At 44.9% G+C, this 23,753-nt stretch overlaps 1 protein-coding gene across 1 annotated transcript in view; it reads right to left on the reverse strand.

The window, feature by feature from the left end:
• ASCC3 (activating signal cointegrator 1 complex subunit 3) overlaps positions 1–23,753 on the reverse strand; it is a 1,806,704-nt gene that overhangs the window by 94,254 nt on the left and 1,688,697 nt on the right. Inside the window, exon 37 of the mRNA XM_069235471.1 lies at positions 3,124–3,348. Coding sequence (XP_069091572.1) covers positions 3,124–3,348 — 225 coding nt within the window. The remainder of the gene's footprint in view (positions 1–3,123; positions 3,349–23,753) is intronic.

The following is a 23,753-nucleotide window of genomic DNA, read 5'->3' on the forward strand; positions in this document are numbered from 1 at the left end:
AACATTGATTCTGCAATCCCTTAACGAAGATACAAAATACATAAAAGTTGACAACTTAGGAACAATACTGTTTTTAGGACTCAGATGACACCACAATCTTTTGTTTACAGCATACATAGCAAAGGATGTGGGCCCTCCACCAACAACCAATGTTATTTTTCAGCAGCCACTTTCATTCCCACTAATTTGTGACTTGGTCAGTCGCATATGATGCAGCCCAGAGGAGTATTTCTCTCTCACCTAATGATATTAGATGTTGGTGTGTATTTTTCCACCTACAATGGCGTGCTCTGTCATTGAAGGTTTTGAGTCATCCTATTATTATTCACTTCTACCCCTCCCTCTGTCCCCTGTGCCCTGCATATTCCACCTGCTCACCCTCCATTCCAGGCAGCTTTTCATTCCTGCCACTGGAGAGTTTTTTTTAAGTAGAAACAAGGCTCTCTATATATTTAAGGCTCCCTTGCCTCTAGTCCCTTTTTGGTTTCTCTGTCAACTGAAGGTCCAAGACTCCACCCTGCCCTGCTTGTAAGTAAATCGACATGGCAGTGGTGGTGTCTGAACACCTGAACTAGCTTTTCCTTGACAGAAGGAAGAAAGGTTTTCAATGTCAGTTGGATTACTGTCAGCGCCAACAGGTTGATGAGGAGCTGAGATTCCTTCAGAGACCAGAGTCCTCTCATCGCCACCTCTACCAGGTGGCTGCCTCAACCAAGAAGTGACGCATCTTTCACCAACGTGAGCTCGAGGTCGGGAAAGAGAGATATCTGCAGTTGACCCAATTGCAGTCTGTGAGCCACCACTGCTGGTCTGTTCCAGTTCCCTCCCATATCTGGAACAGGTCGAATAGATTTCCCAGATGCTGTGCCCACTGGGTCTTCAAGTCCCACTGCAGAGGCTGCATATGTGAACAGGCATGTTTTACCATGTGGCTGCAGGAGACTATGAGACCCAGCAGTCTCACAGTCAGTCTCACTGAAATCCATGATACAGGCTGAGACATCTGCATCATACCCAAATATCCTGGACTCGCTGTTCCAGAGGATAAGCCCGGAAATGCACTGTATCCAGAAAAGCTCAGATGAAAGCAAGTGTCTGAGTGGGAGTAAAGTGTGACTTTGGCACGTCAATAGTGAAACCCAGCAAGTGCAGGAGGTTTGTTGTAGTCTGGAAGTGAAAAATTACTGCATGGGTCAGCCTGCCTTCAACAGCCAATTGTCGATGTAGGGGAGAATGGAAACCCGGACGTCCACAGATGTGCTGCAACAACCACCATCACACCTTGGTGAATACCCAAGGGGCCCTGGTAGGGCCAAAAGGGAGCACAGTAAACTGATAATGCTACAGGCCCACCATAAACAGCAGGTCAAGTCTGTGGGCAGGCAGGACGGGAATGTGGAAACAGAAGCCGTACAAGTCCAACGCTACCATCCAGTCTCCAGGGTCGAGGGCAAGTTAGAGCTGAGCCAGGGTAAGCATCTTGAATTTTTACTTTTTCAAGAAGTAATTAAGATAGTGCCAGTCTAGCATAGGGCAGAGCCCTCTATCCTTCCTTGGCACCAGAAAGAAGCGGCAATAGCAACCACGACTTAAAGAGGCACCCTCTTCATGGCTCCTTTGGCCAGAAGGGCCAGTACTGCTTGTCCGAAAAGCGCCTGTGGTCCTCCGTCAGCCAATCGCAGGACGGCAGAAGTCGTGTTGGGGTGTGTTTGAAAGAGAGGGCATAACCCTGTGGGACGATCTGAAGCACCTATTTGTTTGTAATGATCTCCTACCATTGGGGGCAGATGGTCCAGATTCTGCCACCAACCAGGAGGTGGGGGCGGAGGTATGGTGGATGTTGGGCAACGTACTGGGTGGACTTCTGGCTTTGGGCCCCACAAGACTTGTGGGAGCCACATGCATAGCTACGAAAGAACTGTACCTGCTGGCCGTAGTGGCTAGAGGGAAATGGACACGCCCCTATCATAGCCACAGAAGGGTCAGAAGGTGGAATGCCGGTCTGGATCCGTATTGGATTCGGGAATCATGGTGTGAGAACGCTACTGGAGCGGTGTCAGGAGGAGGTCACAAAGCTGCAACCGATCTGGATCAACCAATGGATCACGATGGGTCGAATGGTGTTGAGGGTGTACCTGCCAGCAGATCCTCAGTCAAAGACCCTTCAGAACCCATGGGGCTAAAGGGTGCTCCAGAGGGGCTTGGCCGCCCAAAAAAGAGGCTCATGGCTTCATAAAATTCTGGGAGTTGGGTGGGGGGGCGTCAGTCTGGGAAGCTCAGGGAAGCGCAGAGCGGACCCAGCTTCCAATGCTAGCTACATAGGAACAACCTAAGAGTGGAGCTGGGATTTGTGGTGTCTTTCTTTTCTGTCGTCTGAAGAATGGGTGTGATGCAGAGAAGTCGAAGATCACTTTGACATCTTGGACTTCTTCTTATTGGACTTACCTGAAAAAGTCTAGGATCGCAACAAAGACTGACACGAGTGACTCCGGGACAGGTCCCGAGACCACTCACACCCCTCCCCCCCCCAACGCGAATGGAACCTGAAGCGGTACAGAATCCCATGGCGAGCGGCCAAAACTTCATGGCCCACTCTCAAAAGGCCTTGGGGTTCATGTACCTGCACTCCGCAAATAATGCAGAGTTGTGGTCCCTCTCCAGGCGCCGTAGACCAAGTGGGGGTCCATCAACAACATCTGTTGACAACAGGGTCCACAAGGTTTGAATCCGCTGGGTTATTTCGAGGACTTTTTTGAAAAAAGATGGAAAACTCACACTAGTCATCGATAAAATTATTCAGTCAAAAAGTGACTGAGGGGAGCTTGTCCGCATCTGTACGAGGCCATCAACACCACATGGAGCAGACTGCTACCATTTACTGGCACGCAGCACGCAAACATTTCCAGATCCAGTCTGACGTCTGAGGAATATTCTAAGGCTAGGAATCTGTGGCTAGAAGTATAAATCATATGATGCAAAAAGGTGCTGCTCACATCTAATGCAGTTATTGAAATAAGCTGAGAAAATTTAACAGGGAAATGAAAGAAGGTCGATGTAGATAAGGTAGGTGTATTGAAACATTAGATTTCTGATTATCTGTAGCACAAGCCAATACAAACATACCTGGCATATTCTTATGGCTTGATCCAGCACTGTTTTGGTATCTGTAGCATAATCGGGGCAGGGAAGTGTGGCTCTGCAGAAGTGGGCCTGCAACAGGAGATGAGTCTTAGTATGTGAACTGTCATATGAATAGGAATTAACAGCTATTGGAAGCTGTTTGGACAGTTCGCTGTTCATCTGGTCTTCATTGTGTCTGACAGGCAGATCAGCATATTCTTCAGCATCCTAGGAAAAGAACAAAGAATACAAATATGGTAATAATCAATTACAAAATACATATCCATAAAACAAGATTTTTTTTTTCTAAAGGAAATCTACGAAAAATCAAAACAAGTGTACCTTTTAGTCATCTGTTTTTTTTTTCAGTCATTGGCAAATTGCAAAACTTTAAATCTCAGGTAAAAAAAAGTAGACGGAGAAGGGCTATTTCTAAGGTATGACGGTAAATCAGTATTTTAATGCTACATCCAGCCAAAATAAATTACAGGTTTTAATTCAACATAGATTATCTTTAGTATTCTACTAGTAACCGTTTTATGGAAATCAATTAAAATATTAAGTAAAAAGGTACTCACCTTTGGTAACACACTTTCTGGTGGATACACCATCTAACCGATTACCCACCATTAGAACAGTCCCCAGAGGCCAGACTGGATCCGAAGTGTTTACAGCAGCGTTGCTGCAAGTTGCTACGTGGTATTGTGTGGCTCTGTGTCTACCTTGTTCCAACCCAAAAGTGATGAAGCAGAGCTGCATATGTAATCCACCGCTGTGAGGTGAAGTCAGTTTCTTAATTGACTCTCTCTGCAGATATGAAGCACAAACAACTGCCAGTGCCAGTGATCAGATCTGTAATCTGAGAATTAATTAGATGGTAAAAACATGGCCACGCCACAGAATGGATAGATGACCTTAGGCAGTTAAGGAGGGCAGTTAAGAATCTTCGGTTAGATACAATATCCACCAGAATGAGCGTTACTGAAAGTTAAGTAACTTCTTCTTCTGATAGATACTTCTAACCGCAGATTCCTCACCTTTAGAACAGATGCCAAAGAAGTACCACCCAATGATGAAGGGTCTGTGGAGAGGACTCAGACCAAAAAGTTGTGCAGAACCGAGCAGGCAAAATGCCATTCCTGTCGGACCTGGTAGTCAAGGGCAGTGGTGCTTCCTGAATGTGTGTACCAATGGTCACATTGTGGCCTGACAAATGTCAAGAACAGGCACTCTACGTGCCAAAGCGATGGTAATAACCTTGGCCCGAAGGAATGAACCCTCAGTCATTCCAGAGGCTGCTTCTTTGCCAATGGGTAGCAGATCTTAATGCACAATAATAAACACCTTGACAAAGTTCTCTTCTGCACTGCCTTACCTTCTTAGCACCAGAGAACGCACAAAAAAGTTGATAGTCCAGCTGAAGACGTTTGTTGCGATCACTGTAAAAGCTCAATGCACTCTTGGGATCTAGTTGATGGAATCTCTCCCCGTCTTTCCAGGGGTGTTAGAATCCAAGAACGCTGGGAGAGTGATGGATTGCCTTACAGAGAAATTAGTCACAATGTTTGGCAAGAGCACCGCCAGAGTTCCAGCTTCAGTTTATCTGGGGAAAAAGGTGCTGTAGGGAGGTTGCATCAAAACTGACTGAATTTCACTCACTTGACAAGTTAAAGTGATCTTTAGTCAGAAGGAGCAACAAGGAACCGTTAGCTCAAGACCAAGTTAAGGTCCCACTGCGGCCTCACAATGGGTTTAGGAGGGAACATGGGCATCTAACCTGTATTAAACTGCATCACAACAGATGGTCCGGTAAAATCAAAAATGGCCAACAGACCTGAAAAATAACATTTAATAGTGCTCATTGCATGACTTTACTTGGACAAAGACAAAACAAATAATAAAACATTCAAAAGATGAAAAGGGGAATGAATATGTGCATGGAAGTGGAAAGGGTGGTGATTCAAGGCAGGCATGTCCCAACAAATTCAATAAAGTGTAAGGACCATTGAGAGAATATTATGGAATTGAGGTATTGCAAGAATTTGCAGGAACCAGTGAAGTGTTGAACTGAAAGTATAATCCTCCTCAGAAGGGGTAAAAGAAGTTTGAGTCACCAGGATGAATGATGGGAGACTAGCCTGAAGGAGAGACAGTGGAGCCATACAGAGGTATGGGGAAGCTGTACTGCATAACTTTTATTTTATCTGACAACATTGTATGCTGTGTTTTGTGCCTTTGAAATCAATTAAAAAAAAAGAGTTCTAAAAAATTAAATAAAACCCAGATTGATACGGTGCTGGATTTCTGCCGGAGACTAATGTCCTCTAATCTCCGGCTCCCCAAAGTCCCTCTCAACCCAACAGTGATGCATTCATCACCACCGTCAACTTTGGGTGAGGAAAGGAAGGGGGGTGTGCTGGTTGTCAAATTGTGGTTAATCAGCCACCACTGAAGATCGTGTGCAGTCTCCTTTGACATCTCAATAGCATCTGACAGGTTTCCAAAGAAGCCAAAGAGTTGCTCTCATTGAGATTCAGAATTGAGGGTGAAACATCAGTATCGGAACTCAAACAACCTGAACTTGTTGCAACTTAGAAAAACCACTAAACTGCACTGTTTCCAAGACAGCCTCTATGATGGGAGCCCTCTGTAAGGCGCAACTCTGAGTCGTTGATCAAAAACACCAATAATGTCAGGAGGGTTAGAATGAAAAAGTTATAAAATTGGATATTAACTAAGTTGCTTGAATAATAAAGGTGGCTTAAATGTGCAACTAATTTTAAATTGTGTACCATCTCAATGATTGTAGCAATGATCTCATGGGTTCTATTGTTGTTGATATGTTTTTCAAGAGCCAAGTTTGGCCATATTTAAGTTAAAAATCTATCAATAAAAACCGAATCTACAAAAAATAAAAAAAATAAAAAATAAAAAATAAAAAACAATGTCAGGAGGGTTGGTGGTGGTCTACTACAGACTGTGGAGAGCCCACCATCAACAGCCAGTCTTCAAGGTAGTGAAAACCTGGAATCCCCAACCTGCGAATATAAGCGGAGACCAACGCCATCACTTTTGTAAACACAGGAGAGTCACTGGTGAGGCCAAAAGGGAGAATGGCACCTGAAAATGCTCCAGACCTATGCTTAACTGCAGATTACATCTGTTGCACTGCAGGACGGGTATATAAAAATATGTGCCCTTCTGGTCCAATGAGACCATCCGGCTGCCCGGGTTTAGGACAAACAGAAAGTGGGCCAGCATGGGCTTCTGAATTTGTCCTTCCACAGGAAGGCATATAGAAGGCAAAAACCTAAGAAAGGCTTAAGGCCTCCATCTTTCTTTAGCACGAGGGAATAGGGGCTCCAGGTAAGACAGAATCTGGGCCAGTGTGAGCATTCTGAATTTATCCTTCCGCTGGAAGACATTCAGAGGACGAAGACCTAACATAGGCCAAAGAAAGGCCTTGATTATTCTTACACATGAAGAACTAGCAAGAGTATCAACCCATCCCTATTTCCAAGCCCAGAAACCTTGATGTCTCATTTGGAAAGTAAAGATCGCAGCTCTTGCATTAGAATGAACAAGTGCTCCTCCAAGAGCCCCTCTGGCATGGAAGGAAGGTTAGGGAAAAGTGACGCCGAATGATTTAGAAGACCCATCTGTCGAAGTGATGTATTGCCACCCTAGTAAAAAGTGCTGGATCCTGCCCCATAAGGTGGCTGTGCACCACTAATGCAAGCCAAAATGGCTTGGAGGCTGTCGCAGCAGGGGAACTTGGGAAACTGGTGACCTGCATGTTGCCTTCCAGATTCATGTCCATGACCTAGAAAGGACCTTAACAGGGGCTAGGAAAACTGGCTGTGCCTAAATGTCATGCCCTTAAAGTAGCTTTGGAATCTGCTAAAATAGTGAGGAAGCCGGCAGCGCCCAAAGGACCCAGAGGGCTTGATATAGCCATACTTTACTTGAAATGTTGATGGCAGAATCAGGTTTCTTACTTAACAGGTGTGGGCCATCAAAAGGCATATCCATAAGAGAAGCCTGTGCCAGAGAAAAATGATGGAGCGCAAACACACATGGCGATGAAGCACTACACTGATGAAAATGGCCCGTCCCAGACAATCCATGGTATGAAGCCCAGAGCTGATCAAGTATTTTGCCACATCTTGACCATATTGAAAGGTCTGAGCTAGTGAATCCCTGAGGTATTCTGGAACAGCCAGCAAGATCCTGCTGCCTATGTTGCAGATGGTATACATATGTTGGAACAATAAACAAACTGCACTGACTGGCCTTATCTCCAAAGCCAGCTGAAGAGAACACGTTTTCTGAACACCTCAATCCTCTTAGACTCCCTATCAAGGGAGTCGTAAAAAAAGAACTGGGCTTCAACCTTGTTGCTGGAGGCATGTACCACCAGACTCTCTGGGTTAGGATGCTCAATTAAGAAAATCAGAGTCGCCAGACTCACATCTGTGGAATCTGGCCACCTGCATACTCACAGGCCTTCAATGCAGGGCAGTTGGAGGTCTAGGACTTCAGCTGTTCGCCAACTTACCACAATAAATGGAGCACTCTGGTAAGAAAGGTAAATTCAACCTTTTGTCAAGCGAAGAATGAAGCTCACTGGCCTGCTGTAAGTCCCTGCAAAAATTATCATCATTATTAGGAAGGGTAAATCATCATCCCTCAAAACATCATCATCCATGGATGGTAATAAGATTTGGTTAAAATTGGAGCCAAAAAGATAATGGAGCCTCTGTGATTAATGAAGTGGTAGTATACAATTAGACTCAGGTTGAAAGGTGACTGGTTAAGCTTTAGGAAATTCAGAGAGCAACTTAGGTCGGGGTTGTGTCGAAGCTGACTCAGGGTCTGATATCAGAGGCAGCCTCAGATTCTTCTCCAGTGTCGCCATCAGTATCAATGAAGGATTGACCAATGGTTTGACAACTAGTGATCAGGAGGGAGACTGACTGACACAACACCCTTGCGCTTTCTCAATGAATCAAGGTATACTTCACATTCTTGTGTTTCCTTTGGGACTTCCACTTACCGGAATATTATGTCTGTGAAGACGACTTCTTTTGGGAGCGCCCTGGGGAGCGGGAGCTGGTCCATACCCTCAACTTGGACTTGGAGTGGGATTCACACGAAGGCTGCATTTTTTTGGGTGATTATATACACCTTCACTTCACAGTCCTGGATTGTCTTAAGGTGAGGGAGCACTCATCGCTTGACTTTGAACCAAAACAGCAAAGGGACACCCTCATGTGGGTCCATGAAAGATATGTGCTTCCTGCATCCGCAGTATTGTTTGAAACCCGTAGTTTTAGAGGGAGACACATCATCATGCACACTGGATTCTTGTTTAGGAGTCATTGGAAGGCTACTGAAAGTGGGGGCAGGGCTCTTGATCTGTGTTCGGAGGTGCAGATAAAAAGCTAACGTTGGCATATAAGGGTGGTGCTTATATGCAGCTTTACTCTGTCACTTCTGGGGCAGTGCAGAGCCAGTAGGAAACTGCACAATGCCACCTAGTGGCATGCAGGAATACTGCTGTGAAACACTTCGAGATCCAGTCTGGTGTGTAGGGAATATTCTAAAGATGAGGAATCTGCAGTTAGAAGTTTCCATCTGACATAACACTTTTAATCATCATCTTGTTTCAGTAACAAGTCAACGTTCTTACATGCCACACCTGACCATAACACTTAGCAGGTCAGCATAGATATGACATTTTCGAGCCACCACAGTCAAGAGAACTGTATTCCCAACATGCAAGAGATCTGCAATACTCTGTGACTGTCAATGCTCTTCAGGTGCACGCTACCTAAGCACAACGAAGGAGAGGGTTGTTCTGTGTGAAAAGAGAAACCTTAATAGAAGCACCCCCACCATGGCTCAGCACACCTGATGCCTTCCTGTCATTTGGCACTACATTGTGATGTGCCTTTACAGAATTGCTTTGGATTTATTTATTTTTTACAATTTAGATGTGCAAATTGTAATTCTGATTTTAACTTTTCTCTTTTAAGAGCAGCTGTAATATTTGCCATAATTTGTGACAAGGAGAGTGAAGTATAGAAATAACACTACCATGTTGTCACTAGAGTCATTAAGATACTTCCTACCTAGGCTATGTTAGAGCACAGCATGTTAAGCTCTAGTTCTGCCCTTCAGGATCCCCTGGGAAGACATCATCCCCCATACCTGAGCAAAGGCCTGAAGTCAGCATAAGCAGCTGTAGCGAAGCATTCAGCAATCAGCATACAGGCGTGGTTCTGTGGCTGGAAACTCCCTCTAACGTGTAAGGGGCAAGGACATTTTTTTATAATAAATCAGCTGATATTCTGAGAAAATGTCCCTACGTAAGGAGGTGTGTTTTCTATGAATGTCAGAGACATAACTTTTACCACATTCACCGGCAACCTATCTTACTGCAGCCTTGAAAGAAGCACAGAGTGAACAAGAATGTCTTGATTGAGAACGCAGTGCTGGCTAAGCAAGAACAGCTAGATAGAGAGGAAATAAAACAAAGCAAAAGGGGCTATTGTTAAAATAATAAATTAAGCTGAATAAACTATATCTAGGTTAAAGTGCACAGCGGCAGGCCTAGTATGCTGAAATAACATGCATGAAGCTATAACTAAAAAAGCTACACAACAATGCCAAGGAGCTAATTTCAATGTTCCTGCAGAATGAAAAAATAATAAGAAGCATCCTGCTGACACGCTGGGCAACTGTGACTGTAAAGAATGTGAGGCAAAGTTAGCATTTTCTGCAAAGAATGTGACTGATTAAAACTGAAAAACTTGAAGATGAGCCACAGCCTTCTATATTTTTCTTATAAGAAAGTAGTCAGCCCAAACATCTTTCTTTGGGCAGGGCCAGCTGTACTGCTCCTAAATGGAGACTCCTGACCTCCTGCAGATATTCCTAGGATGCCAACTGGGAAGAGTTAGCCTGAACAGAGGAGGCTGGAGCGCTGTACAGCTAAACAGTTCTTCAGCACGGCGATAAACCATGCATCGAGGGTGATTTGAGTACACCGATAGTGAAGGTAACGCTTTCTCTCCCACTGGAGAGGAATCAGCCTTCTGAGACTGAGGCACACGGACCAGCAAGCCCCTACAAGAGTCACTAGGAGTCTGATTTAGGTCTTGGTGGAGGGGAATACTCCATCACGAACGTGACGGATATCCCGTCCATCTTATTAACAACCCAGGATATCCTACAGAGATCGTAATAAGGCTGACAGAATATCCACCACATTTGTGAATTAGTAACCTCTCCACCAAACTCTAAATCAGGCCCTAAGTCTTTTAAATCTCTGTTAAGACCTTAGAGATGGGCGTGGTCTTTCCAATGGAGCACTGCCTCTTGAACTTGCAGCAGTTGCTGGAGGCTTGGAGCTGAAAGATTAAAAGACTGAAAAGCCTTTGCTGGCTGGAAAGAAGACTGGGGTGGCTGGCATTGGCAGGAATGCATTCCACCCATTGTGAAATAAAGGTTCTTTCTCACGCGAGTTTGATGAACTTTTCACTAGGCTTCATGCTTTAGTTCCAAACATTCCAGCCATGCTTGCCTTTGCAGGAAGATGCTGGTGAGGTTCTGGGGCATTAGCAGCTTTTGTTCAGCTAATTCTTTGCTCATGCAAGCGTCTAACAATCACTACAAAAACCCCATCTGTTCTTCCAACAATGCTTCTAATGCAGTGATTGATATCCCAAGAGAGCTTGGTAATATTCTTAGTATTAGTACCACATTCCCCCCATCGTCAAACTTTGCAATTATGTCTCTATGCTCAAGGCAAAAATTCGGAAATCACGCTGAACACAGTTCAATTGCCCTGTCTCATCCTCCTGTTCTGTCTGTTAGTTAACATCACCCTTTCCTTTTGAAGACTTTCTCCAAGCTTATGGTCAGTGAGGTGACCAACAGCATGCTCACCATCAAGTGAAGATCGTTGTCTTTAGGCCCAGCTATATAAATCTTTTGAGGTGGTGACACTTGTAATTTTCCCCTCAGTCTTGAGTTTGTTAACTTCAGTCACTGACCCTTTCGAATTTAAATAAGGCGTCATAATTTCACTTTATCAAACAGCTCCAAGCACACCCAGTTATCTTAGCCAATGTTCATCCTAACATCTTGCGTTTTCAATCTAGAAGTCTAGAGAAAGGGCTTGTTGCTTATTTGGCAGCTTCTTAAACAGCAAAGAAGTTTGGGATCCCCACTAGTCTGAACTCAAACCTGCACACAGGCAGTTGTAGTCATAGCTCCCAAAGACACTCATTTGTTCCTGGATCAGAGTGGAACTGCTGCCAAACATGCACTCTATATATTATTCATTTGTTCATACATATATTTAGACACTTTGCGGATGCAATCTGGAAACAAAGAAGTGGAACAGTCAAACTTCTAAAACAGGTGAAGCCAACAGTTTGCATTAATTGTCACTGATGTTTAAATACGGAAGTAAAAAAAATGAAAATTTGTACTATTTTGCAATGCAACTCCAGACATCTTGCCTACTCTTCCCTCTGGCTGGCGGGAGCCTTGCCTCGAGCGAAAGCTGACATCATAACCAACTGAACAGCAGGACGGAAAGTACGGGTAAAACAGACAAATATGAGTCTCTTTAAATACCCAATATTAGTAGTCCAGAGACTTTGCAACAACTGGCTCAAGGTGTGGAGCTTCCTACAGACATCCTGAACATGAATGAGAACTTGTGGGTTTATGACAAGTGCTAGCTTGATGGGAGATCTAGAGGGTGACCCCAAGGCAAAGATGCCCTCATTCTCTCACAGAGGGTGCTGGACTCTTATACAGGCAAAGCTTTAATGTACGTGGCTAGCACCAACTATTACTGCTTGGTTTGCTGAGGAAAGTGAAAGGGCGAGAGTCAATTCAAGATAAGGCTGTTCCTATTCTGACTGCTTGCAGGGGCCACATCTATCCTCCTCGGACTTTTCTTATCGATGGAGTGCACTGAAGCAATGGAGTAAGGAGAATACAGAGTACTACACCACAGGACATGAAGACTGAGATAGTAACAGGGACTCTTGGTTGAACTCCTGTCCCTCCATGATCTGGAGTGTGTCTGAAGGGCAGCATCATCTACTTCTGGCCCATTTGCAGCTCTGATACGGGACGTACCCCCATGTAAGTCCTTACTGTTTGGATGACTGGTGTTGTAGAATTAGCTAGGGCCTCTCTAGGCCCGGATTTCTTCTTGTGAGATTGCCAGGAGGTGAATCAGTGGAGAGCAATGAAACTGCACCAAGCACAGATGTAGAGGCCTCTTTCTCTTGTGACAATGCTGTACATGTGACAAATCGGTGGCCTTCCTCCTCTTTGCAGCACATTGGCAGCTATACTCACACATGGAGGGGGGGTCATGAGTTAAACAAACCATGCCAAGCTGGGAGTGCAACAGAGGATACCCACAAGAGAGGCTAGGCTCTATTTCTGTCCTAAATCTCAGGAATCACCACTGGCTATTGAGACTTCATGTCCTGAATCGTGCCCTTTGAATATTTGCTCTCTCAGTGCAATAAGGCAGTAGTATAGACCCAAAAGAAAAAGCAAAATCTGGCGCATTTCTACAGCGCAACAGCAGCTTGGAACTCCTATGCCGAGAAGGAGAATGGGGCCTGACTCAACAGTGCAATGACCGCCCTTCCAAGAAAGTGAACTTTCTCTTTTCCACCTGTCTATGGTATTTGTCTTTTAGACTCCTCTTCTTCCCTGCCTACCTATACGTCTGCACCAGTCTCTCTAGACCATGTCATCTTAAGCATTTTTGGGGTCTTGGGTAAGACATATTTCAACTGTTTGTGCGTGTCCCTGATAAAGCTTAACATATCATTTAGTATTGTTTGGCATCATGCTGGCTTGAGTTAGCAGGAAATAGGTGATAAAATTCAGAATTTGATTCATACAGGGTCTCCTAAAATATGTCCTGGGTCCCCCAAATCCTTAAGATGACAATGAGCAGATATGCATTCCAACCCCATTACGGTGCTCCTTTACCATACATTCGCAGCGATGGAGCCCCATTTTTCCTGCTTGCATTACAGTGCATGACACCATCGCCATGCCACGTGTTGAGAGCACATATAACAAGTTGAAAAACACACGAGCCTTGCCATAACTGGATCAAGCAGAAATCATTTTCTGAGCAGTATGTCACAATTACTCAAAAACTGTCTTTCGGGCCTGGCTTCACAATGTCAAAAAACAAATTGATTGAGGATTTATTTAATTTCTTTTTTGCAGTTTTACATTGCACAAACGTGCCATGAGGGCATTGGAGCTCTTTACACAGTTGTGGCTGGTGACTGGGCAAAGTGGTGGGGCAGGGGGAATAACACAAAAATAAATAAATATATATATTTAAATTTAAAAAAAAAAATGACCTGAAGTTCACCGCCGCTATCCGCTGCACTGCAGGCTCCCAGCCTGCCCTGCGGTCAATCATGACGCTGCTCAGAGCAGCTTTATGATTGTCTGGAGCACCCTGGCTGGGCACTCCAATGCAGACTGGGAGCCTGGCGCATTCGCATTTGGCCATCCCGAGACGGCCGGCCAAACATACTGCTCGTCACCCTCATGGCCCAGCCCCTTTAAAAATAAAACGATAATTAATATATTTTCAAAGTTTTGCTGCAGGCTGGGGGTGGGGGGGCTACGATCCTCCACCCCGGTCTTTACATGAACAACAGATTATGCCACACAAGGTCAGACTCATTTTGTCCAGACACGGGGAAACTGATTTGCCCAAAATCACAGGACGCTCAGCCGACGCATAGATTCGAGCCCGAGTTCCCCTCCCAAAGTCGGCAACTCTGGGCATTTCACCACGTTTATTACTCAACCTGAATTTTCACCACGCGTCATTGATAAATGACCAATGGAATAAATAGCAATCATTTTATCTTATAATCAAAGGGTACAACGATCCATTTTGACGAAGCAACGTGACCATTAACATTAATTATGTGCTGTTACTCCTTTTTCTGAGTCCAGCGTTCAGCATCATTTCAAGTTCTTGAATACTTTAAATATTTACACTGTAGTGTCCTGCTGGACACGTTCTAGTGTTTTGCCAGCCACTTGGCCGAGGGCTGGCCTTTCATCTACACCCCACACCCACCCAACACAGGCGTCACCGGTCAGGTGACCCTGCCAATAAAAATGGCCGGGCGAACGTGCTCAGGGCCAGTTACTAGCACCATGCCACTGTGTTTGCGTCACTTCTCTTAGTAGCATGAGGGCCTAGGGCCCCTAACACTACATACACGTCATTTACATCTGGAATGCTTTATAGTTTGAGGGACGCAAAAGGGTTTTATTTTCAACGCATGCTTCATATGTCTCTTTAAACTTCAACACATTTGTCTCGATACACACAGCAGCTAAAGACGCTGCAGTGAAAAATGCAGCCAGTGTCAGGGCAGGCATTCTCGCGCCTTCTGATGCAGTCGGCACATGTTTATTCACCCCCAAACAAAAAATCCTTTCATTTGGAACGGCTCAGCAGCATAATTTCCTGCGTGATGCAGAGTGTAAGTAACAGGGGTTCATTTCCTTATCTGCATGGCTCAGGTAATTGGAGTAAATTGAGAATGGGGAGCGCGGTTTCCACACAAGCGGGGCCGCAGCTGAACGCGGGGCGGCGGGGTCAGCGCAGTCCATTATGTTTCCTGTGCGCGAGGCCTGCACCTCGGCCCGACGCTTGTTTGCTTAGTGCAGGCTGGACAGAGGACTAATTGTGAATCCGCTTTCTCCCATGTACCCAGCTGTTCTCCAATGAAGACATGCCCCGTTGCAAATTGATCACGACAGTGATTGACAATCCCGCGACGAACTCTGCCTCTAACCTCGACACTGTTTTCAGACTGTTCGAGGAAATGCAGAATACAAAAACTCAATATTCACAATTACCTTATATGGGCCATTCAGTTCGCTCAATAGTTTTTTCACTTTTGTTTCCCTTTTTTGTTGAAAGCTCCAATCTGTCCTGCAAACTCGGTCACATGCACCGCGTCATGTATGATTACAATGGCATCTACAGTTGCAGTAGTGTTAAGGTTAAAAATTACTAATGAAGATCTTGATGGTGAGATCCTACAACTCACCTATGAAGCTTGGGCGTCGAATAAACAGGCGCCATGATGGATCGTGCTCCCATAGCGTGTACAAATAGACTGTATGTACAGAGCACACACTATGCAGTGTGTGCACATGACAGAACATGTCCAATCTTCACTCACTGCATGGAAATAGGGGTGGAAGAAACATCTGAAAGGTGAAACGCGTATATTACAAGGGATATATATAAACTAAAAACGGAGACACATTATGGATTGGGGGAGCATTTGGTACGGCCATATTTTGGGACTCACTTTTAGAACATTTATCCGTAATCAATGTAAAAAATGTTTTATCTATGTACACTCACGGTCCACTCCACACGTCGTCCTGGCCATTTCATCTCTGGGAATCCACTAAGATTAACACTGTTTACTTTCAATCTACTGGTCTAATGTCAGAAACGTAACATGGTGCTGCAATCAGGACTTGGCTCCACAGTTTGCTGAATGATTATGACTTCTAGGCTAAATCCTAAGCAATCTTTTCATGCCCCAACAACTTCCTATGGAGCCATAATTTTACCTGTTTTATATAGCACTTACTACCCCAGATGAAGCATTGAAGCGCTTTTCGGCGAGTAGAAGGCTATTCTAGGACTCAAAAGAATTAGCGGTGGATTAGTATTGGGAAATATCAGCTAATTTGAGCATTAGACACGTGATAGTTGGTTGAATAAATTAATGGAGGGATAGACTATATTGGGTGGTTTTCAATCCACAAATTGACGAAATGGGTCGTTTCACAGCCACCGGTAGATGCAACAAGGGGACAAAACCTGACAAAAAAAGCAAGGGGACTACCCAAGTTAGGCAGTATGCAAGTAGCATCAAAGCCTGTGGCACCAAGGAGTGTGGCATTCCACATGACATCATAGGACGTGGCAGCACAGCTCATGATCTCACAGGAAGTGACATCACAAGAAGTGATATTAGATCTTAAGACCTCACGCATATGTTTAGCAGGTCTATTATGAGTACATCGGAGCAGATTACATTATTTAACAAATAAGATTTTGCATAAAGGGTGCGCCAAAAAAGTGATGAAACCCCAATCCAAAATCGGGGTGTCAATTTATACATTTATTTATTTTTAAAATCGCCACAAAGAAATTGGCAACAAGGAGAAACGTGGCCGAAATTATATTCTGCGTATTTGGTTGTGAAATCTGCATTCTAAAGTATCTTATGGGGGTAAGGCACCTGCTGCAGAGATCTTTTTATGCCCTGTAAATCTTAGGGAATGACAATACTGGTAAGATAAATCTGGAGGGTAATACATTTGCTGGAGAGATCTGTATTTTGTGTAGTCCAAGTTTGAAACAAAGTAGCATCAATGGTTAATATGTCTCCTGAAAAGCACATCATGTAAAATGTCAATGCCATTTTTATGTTATGTACAAAGGCAAGTGGGTTACTGCTTACACAGAGATCCTTTTGTTACTTGCAGATCAAAAGTTGAGCTATGAAGGACACGTACCTCCTACCCCTTGCAACCCTCACTGCCTTATATAGCACAGCATGTACATTAATTTACACAGTTATACGATTTATTGCCAATGTGTAGTGTGTACTTGTGATGTAAATGGCTCTAACACCCTGCATTGGGATCAGTAGTGCTATAAATGAAATAATACAAAATAGTTATATTTAAATTGTTATTTTTGTAAACACTGGGACAGACCAACAAATGTGACATTATTACAGAGCATGCATATCGCTTTTTTTTACAGGGATTGAACAAAGTCTAAAACATGTTTCTCTTGGGTAGTTGTGAAGTAATAAACTGTGTGCCTTTGTTTCTCATCCACTGTATTTGGTGCAAGGATCCAGATAGCTCCCAGTCAGGATTCCTAAATAAAAAAAGAGGCCTGACAGCCTCTTAAATTCGGCCTTTGTTTTGGGCGTAACTGGAATTTAAAATAAATAAGCCCCATTGCCTGCTCGACGTTGCTGCGAAGCAATGCTGCTGAATGTGTCCTGGTGTCTGAAAATTACACTGGGAAAAGTTCAGCATATTTCAGTGCAGCTCAACTTCTTGGGAGGGTGGATGGCATCCATCCTGTGAAAAGAGGGCTGAAACTGCCTACCTGTGTGCACCCCCGACTTGTGCCCTAGTTGCGACATCTTCTTGCCTGGAATGAAGCCTAAAAGATAAATAGCCTTACTAGCGTAGAAAAATTCGGAAACATATCAGTGTCATTCTGTTAATGTGGGAAATAGCAAGGAAGAGCTTGTTTAAGAAGTCTATAAAGGTAGGGCAAGAACAAAGGATATAAAGCAAAGTCCCCAGTTATCCGCACTCTCTCGTGCAGGCATTAGATTCTGTATGGCTCGTTAGTGTGCAGACAGGCTGGAGTAACATGCCATTCAAATAAAATCTTGTAGAGCACCTTCTTTAGCGTGAGCATAGAGTGTAAAATTGTTCTTTTGCAGGAAGAACTCACCCAATTGTTTTGAGTCTAGACCCAGATTCCGGTCCTTTTCCCACTTGGAAGAAGAACTTAAAATCATTTGTAGGAGCGTTAAGCAAATGACTGGGTTTGGGTACTGGGTGCTTAACAGACAAGAGGGTCAGGAGGAATTTCTCAGAGCCAGAGTTATAGTAGCCCCTTCATCGATACTGTTCTGGGAATCCCAGTGTATATAAGGCAATGGAAGTGTTATTCTCAGGGATCCAGTACTCTGCTTTAGCCTGACCCAATCTCAGCCCTAAAAAAGAAGCCAAAGTCTAAAGCAGTAATCCAGATGTCCAGATCTGAAATACAAAGGCATCCATCCCTGGGGAAGGCTCTAGATTGCAACGTACAGGGGTGAATGGTGATGGGACTGTGGTGAGACCCTCCCTTTTCACCAAGTAATCTTAGACCTCTAGGGTAACCCTCGTTATCCGCAAGTTATAGAAGTAACATCCCCATTGGCTTTTAGGGACATATGGAACTTTCCCCAGTGGTCTAGCAGCCAGATTCTGGTTGACAAAGCACCATTGTTGATTTGTCTCGCCCTTTCATTCAATCATATCTCAACTGAGATACCTCATAGTAATGAAGTGTAGAATTCCCAGACCCCTCCATTTTTGGATGTTTACTATAGTCTCTTGCAGTGAGCCTTGGCATCCTCACCTACCATATGTAGGTAGTGCAGACACTCTGCAGCCGTGCATTCCCTCCTTCCAAGTAGGGAGGGGCAGAGACTGGAAAATGTATAAGGTTCTCAGTAGCAGTGCCGTCTTCCAAGAGAGGGCACCGTTTCCCCAGGTGGCTAATGTTGCCTTAGCCTCAAGACGAAGGGACTTGAAGATGTTTTTTATGCAATAAGAGGGTTGGATGTGAGATGAAGGCTAAGATATTTAAAGCTATCAGTTGTCCAGTGGAAGGGCTCAGGCGTTGCAGCTCTGTGACTACTGAGGTGCCCTCTTACCAAAACCAGGCTCTCAAATGTATTCATATTGATTGGTAGGCCTGCTATAGTCTTGTATTCTTCCAGAAGTGAGGTAACTACTTGCAGTGAGTTCAGGGGGTCTGTAAGAGCGAAGAGCAAAAGCAGTTAATTTAAATTCAAGTAACCTCTTTTATTTGAGAATGATCTATTATTTTTTTGCAGCAGGAACTTTATAAAGAAGTCAAACAGCAAAGAGAGAAAACTTGGCATGTGATATATATATATATATATATATATATATATACATATACATATATACATACATACATATATACAAACATATACTAAAGCTTAGTCATTTATCTTAACTCTCCCATAAATCTTTTCCCAACGCCGAGCTTCCACAACACAGTGAACATCACCCCCCAGTTCACTCTATCAAAATCTTTCTCTGCGTCTAATGACAGGAAAATTGCCTCTGTCCCTTGCTTACTGGCAAAGTCAATAATGTGTGCAGCCTTTTTAAATTATCACTATCCGTTCGGTAGAGCACAAAGCCAGTCTGATCTGAGCAGCTCAAGATCGACGTTAGCTTGTCCAACCTATGGCTGATACCCTGCTAAGGATCTTATGTTTAAGAGGGGGACCGGGCATCAGGATGATTACCTCGCTGGGTCTTTGCCTGGACATACTATGCAGCAAAATACAAACCCCCACCATTGACTATGAAATGCCGTTATCAGTGTTTAGTCAATGAAGAGTGCTGTTAATGTAGAGTGGAGCAGCATAACAAACCTTTTGCACTAGAGAGCTGCAAAGCCATCAGGGCCTGGTGCGTGATGCCCTGGCTGGCTTCATTCGTTTTATAGATCCCAACTCCCCAAGTGCTGTGATAGGATCTTTAAGAGGGCCAGTGTGCTGTTAGGTCAGCTAGGGGAATGTGATGGACTCTGGGTATGAAGCATATGCCTTTGGAGAGACATGTTTCGTTGTGTAAAAGATTTGGTAGTAGGTACAGAAGACACTGAGATTTCGCTCATTCATGTTTCTGTAACATCTTCCTTACCTTTGAGTTCCTTTAGTATCTGCAATCTTGGCATGCCCTTAGGTTATGTGTCAGCAGTGTACCTAGTTCATTACCCTCTTGTGGAAGTAAGCTTCCATCCTAGTGAGGATACAACTAGACTTATTTAATTCCACTGTATGAAGTTAGCCACGTTCAGCGACCAACTTCCTCCAGTACGTTTGGGAAGGATTCTTAATGTGTAGACAATCCAAATCTACCCTCTTCTCTACATCTCCTGTGCAATTCAGGTCCACGTACTTTAAATTTCCCGCTAAACTTGTGGACCACCGCAGGGTCTCTCAGTAGAGAACTGTTTAAACACCATGAGTTGCCATATAGTTTTCCCTGCTTTGGTGTTGCCAATTCAAGGTTGATTTCAACTGGGCCATGGTCTGAAAGTGTTTGGAGAGTTAGTTAGCCTCTTCAATAGTTGCTCCAACCTCTTATCCCATAGGATAAAGTCAATGAAAATCTATGTTCAGTGCTGCTGAACAGAGAGAGTAATCTCTTGCCTGGGGTTGGCGAGTGAGCCACTCATGAATTAGGCACAGATCATCAAGCCAGACCTTTGCCTCTACTGAAAGCTTAAATGCTACTAAGACCTATCCTGAGTAGCGTTTATAACAACATTGATATCCCCTATCATAATTGGCCATGTACGAAAGGCGGTGATTATTCATATGGTGCTTTTTATAAGCTTATCTTCATCAAGGCTTGGGGCATATAAATGCACTACTGTGATAGGGCTGCTTTCCCAGCAGTACCGCTGTGCACTGGTAGGTGGTGTCATTTGTCTCCACTTGTGCCATTGGCACCGTCCGCATAAGAAATGACATCCGTAACACCCATATAGGCGCCACTCGGGCCCACTGACATCAGTTTCTTTTCACAACTTTTCATGTCAGTAGCGCGGAATCATGAAGAACACAGACCACTAGTGTGGAAAACTAGGGCCCTGAAAGGGAACAGCCCTGTCCCTTGATATCAGTTTGCAGAGCGGGGAGGACGGTTGGGTCGGTAAGAAATATGTAGCTAAATATAGGGCCTGATTTACACTTTAGTGCATGGGTTACTCCATCACAAACATGAGGGCTATCCCGTCCGCTGTATTACAATCCCAATATATCCTATGGGAATCATAAAATGGCAGACGGGATGTCCGTCACGTTTGTGACAGAATAACCCATCTGTGAATCTCGTAAACAAGCCCATAGTCTCTACCAGATAAGGCGTTACCAAAGGTAGATAACTTATTCATCTCATAGAGACTTCTAGCTGCAGATTCTTTACCTTAGAATGGATACCCAGGAAATACCATCCCCGGAGGTATTTCAAACCAGGTATGGGCGAAGTGCCCAACCCTACGGACCTGACTGCCCAGGCAGATATCCAGGACTGGAAATCCATGTGCTAATGCAGTAGTCACCGCTTCATCTCTGGTGGAAGCACTCACAAGCCCTCAGGAGGTTGCTTTTTGGCCAGTGCATAGCAGATTTTGATGCAGAGTACGACCTATCTGGATTTGATCCGCTTCTGTACAGCCCAACCTTTCTTCACTCCAACATACCCAACAAAGAGCTGGTCGTCAACCTGGAACTCATTCGTTTGTTCAAGGTGGAACAGCAACGCTTTTTTTGGGTCCAGACGGCATAGTCGCTTCTCTTCTTTAGAGGGATGTGGAGGGCAATATAAAGTAGGCAGGATGATGGACTGGCCTACATGAATTACAGTGACCACTTTTGGACGAAAGTCAGCTTTAGTGTGAAGCACCAGTTTGTCAGGATAGATGGTGAGGTAAGGAGGCTAAGATGACAAGACCTGAAGCACACTCACTCTTCAGGCAGATGTAATAACCACAAGGAAGGCTTTTTTAATTGTAAGGAGCCTGAGGGAACAATTTTGGAGAGGCTCAAAAGGAGCACACATCAGAAATGTCAAAACAAGTTTAAGGCCCCACTGAGGATTAATAAAAGGTGAAGAAGGAAAGAGATGAAAAAGACCTTTCAGAAACCTATTTACAATAGGGGATTTGAAGAGAGATGGTTGGTCAGGCAACCACAGAAAAGCAGAAATAGCAGAAAGGTAACCCTTGAGAGTGCCTAGAGCAGAGCCCTGGTGGGCAAGAGAAAGTATGAAAAGAAGAACCTGAAAGAGGGACAAAAAGGGGATCAACTTGTTTTTCTGCACACCATGCCACCAATTTTTTTTCCATTGGTAGGCGTATATCGTCTTAGTCGTGGACCCGCCTGGTCGCCAAAATGGCATCACAGACTTCGAGAGGAAGGTCGAAAGCTGTCAACTGCTGCCCTTCAGTCTCCACGCAAGAAGGCAGAGACTGGACAAGTATAGGTGGAGGACCTTCCGCAACACTGTTTGCTGCAGTACCACATGCCGGTGGTGTTGTCTGTGAACTAGCCTTCATTTGATGGAGGGTAGAAAGACTTTCAATGACAGTTGCATCCCAAGGAGCTCCGACAGGTTTGGATTCCGCTGCAGACCAGAGTCCTCTGGTCTCCACCTTTCCCAGATGGCGGCCCCATCCCAGAAGTGACGCCTCCATCACTATTGCGAGATCTAGTTGGAGAAGGGTCTACTGCTGACCCAACAGCAGTTTGTTAGCCACCACTGCAGGTCTTTCACAGTTCCTTCCGAGATCTGGACCATATTGGAGAGATACCCCTGTTTCTGTGCCCACTGGAACTTCAGGTTTCACTGCAGTAACCCATGTGTGATATATGCCATCACACATGGGTTACTAGCAGGATGCAGGAGGCCATGAGTCTCAACAGTCTCAGAGTCTTGTCTCACTGAACTTCAGGACAGAGGCTGAAACTTCAGTATCAGAGCCTGAATGTCCTGGACTTGCTGTTTGGGAGGATAAGCCAGAAACTGCACTGCGTCCAGAACAGCTCATGTGAAAGGGAGCATCTCAGAGGATGTCAGGCGTAACTTTTGTACGTTTATAGTAGACCCCAGCGAGTGCACGAGGTCCGCCATAGTATGGAGGTTGGAGATGACAGCCTAGCGTGAGCCTGCCTTCAACAGCCAGTTGTAAAAGGGGAAGACGAACACCCCAATCGCCGCAGAAAAGCTGCAACCATGCCATCACCTTGGTGAACACCCAAGGGGTACTGGTAAGGCCAAAAATGAGCACAGCAAACTGAAAACGCTCATGGCCTTATGTGAACCATAAGTAACGTTGGAGCACAGGCAGGACGGGGATGTGGAAATGTGCATTCTGCAAGTCCAGCTCTTCCATCCAGTCTCCTGGATCCAGGGCAGACAGGACCTGATCCAACATGAGCATTTTGAACTTCTCCTTCTTGAGAAAGTGGTTGAGGGGCCGAAGGTCTGGGATAGGACAAAGACCTGCTGTCAACTGGATGCCCGTGATAGTATAGGGGCAAATTAGGAGGGCCTGCAGGCTGTGGCTGCCAGGGAGGAGATGAAGTGACTCGACCGCTAGGTACCTGACCCATGAGGTACGTGGGTACCGCACCCTTGGTGACGCAGAGGCTGTGAAGCATGCGCCACACTGTGGCTGGGAGGGTATTGGTGCAGCTGGAAGCTCCTTCCGTAGCCACAATAGCAGCGAAAGGCTGATTGTGGGTGACGTGGGTCCATAGAAAGCTCCAAAGACCTTGCTGTAGTCAGACTGTCCTTAAAGTGGTCCAGTGCTGAGTTTGCTTTGTCTTCCAAGAGATGGGAGCCATCAAAAGGCATGTCTCATCAGGGATGATGGACATTCCCCAAAAAGCCAGTCGTACTCATCCAGACATGACACCTCAAGGCCACCGTCGATGAAACCGCTTTGCCCAGCGAGTTAGTCAAGTCCACAACAGATGGTGAACTTCGCTGCATCTCTCCCTTTGGCAACAGCCAGAGAAAGCACAGCTCGGGCCTCCTCAGGGACCATTGGCAGCACCCTGTGCAACCATGTCCCGGAGAGCGTGGGAACAGCACCCCAAAAGGCATGTGGTGTTCATGGACCACAATGCCAGGCTGGCAGAGGAAAATATTTTCTCTCC

The sequence above is a fragment of the Pleurodeles waltl genome, chromosome 5 (genome assembly GCF_031143425.1).
Source record: "Pleurodeles waltl isolate 20211129_DDA chromosome 5, aPleWal1.hap1.20221129, whole genome shotgun sequence".
Lineage (NCBI taxonomy): Eukaryota > Metazoa > Chordata > Amphibia > Caudata > Salamandridae > Pleurodeles > Pleurodeles waltl.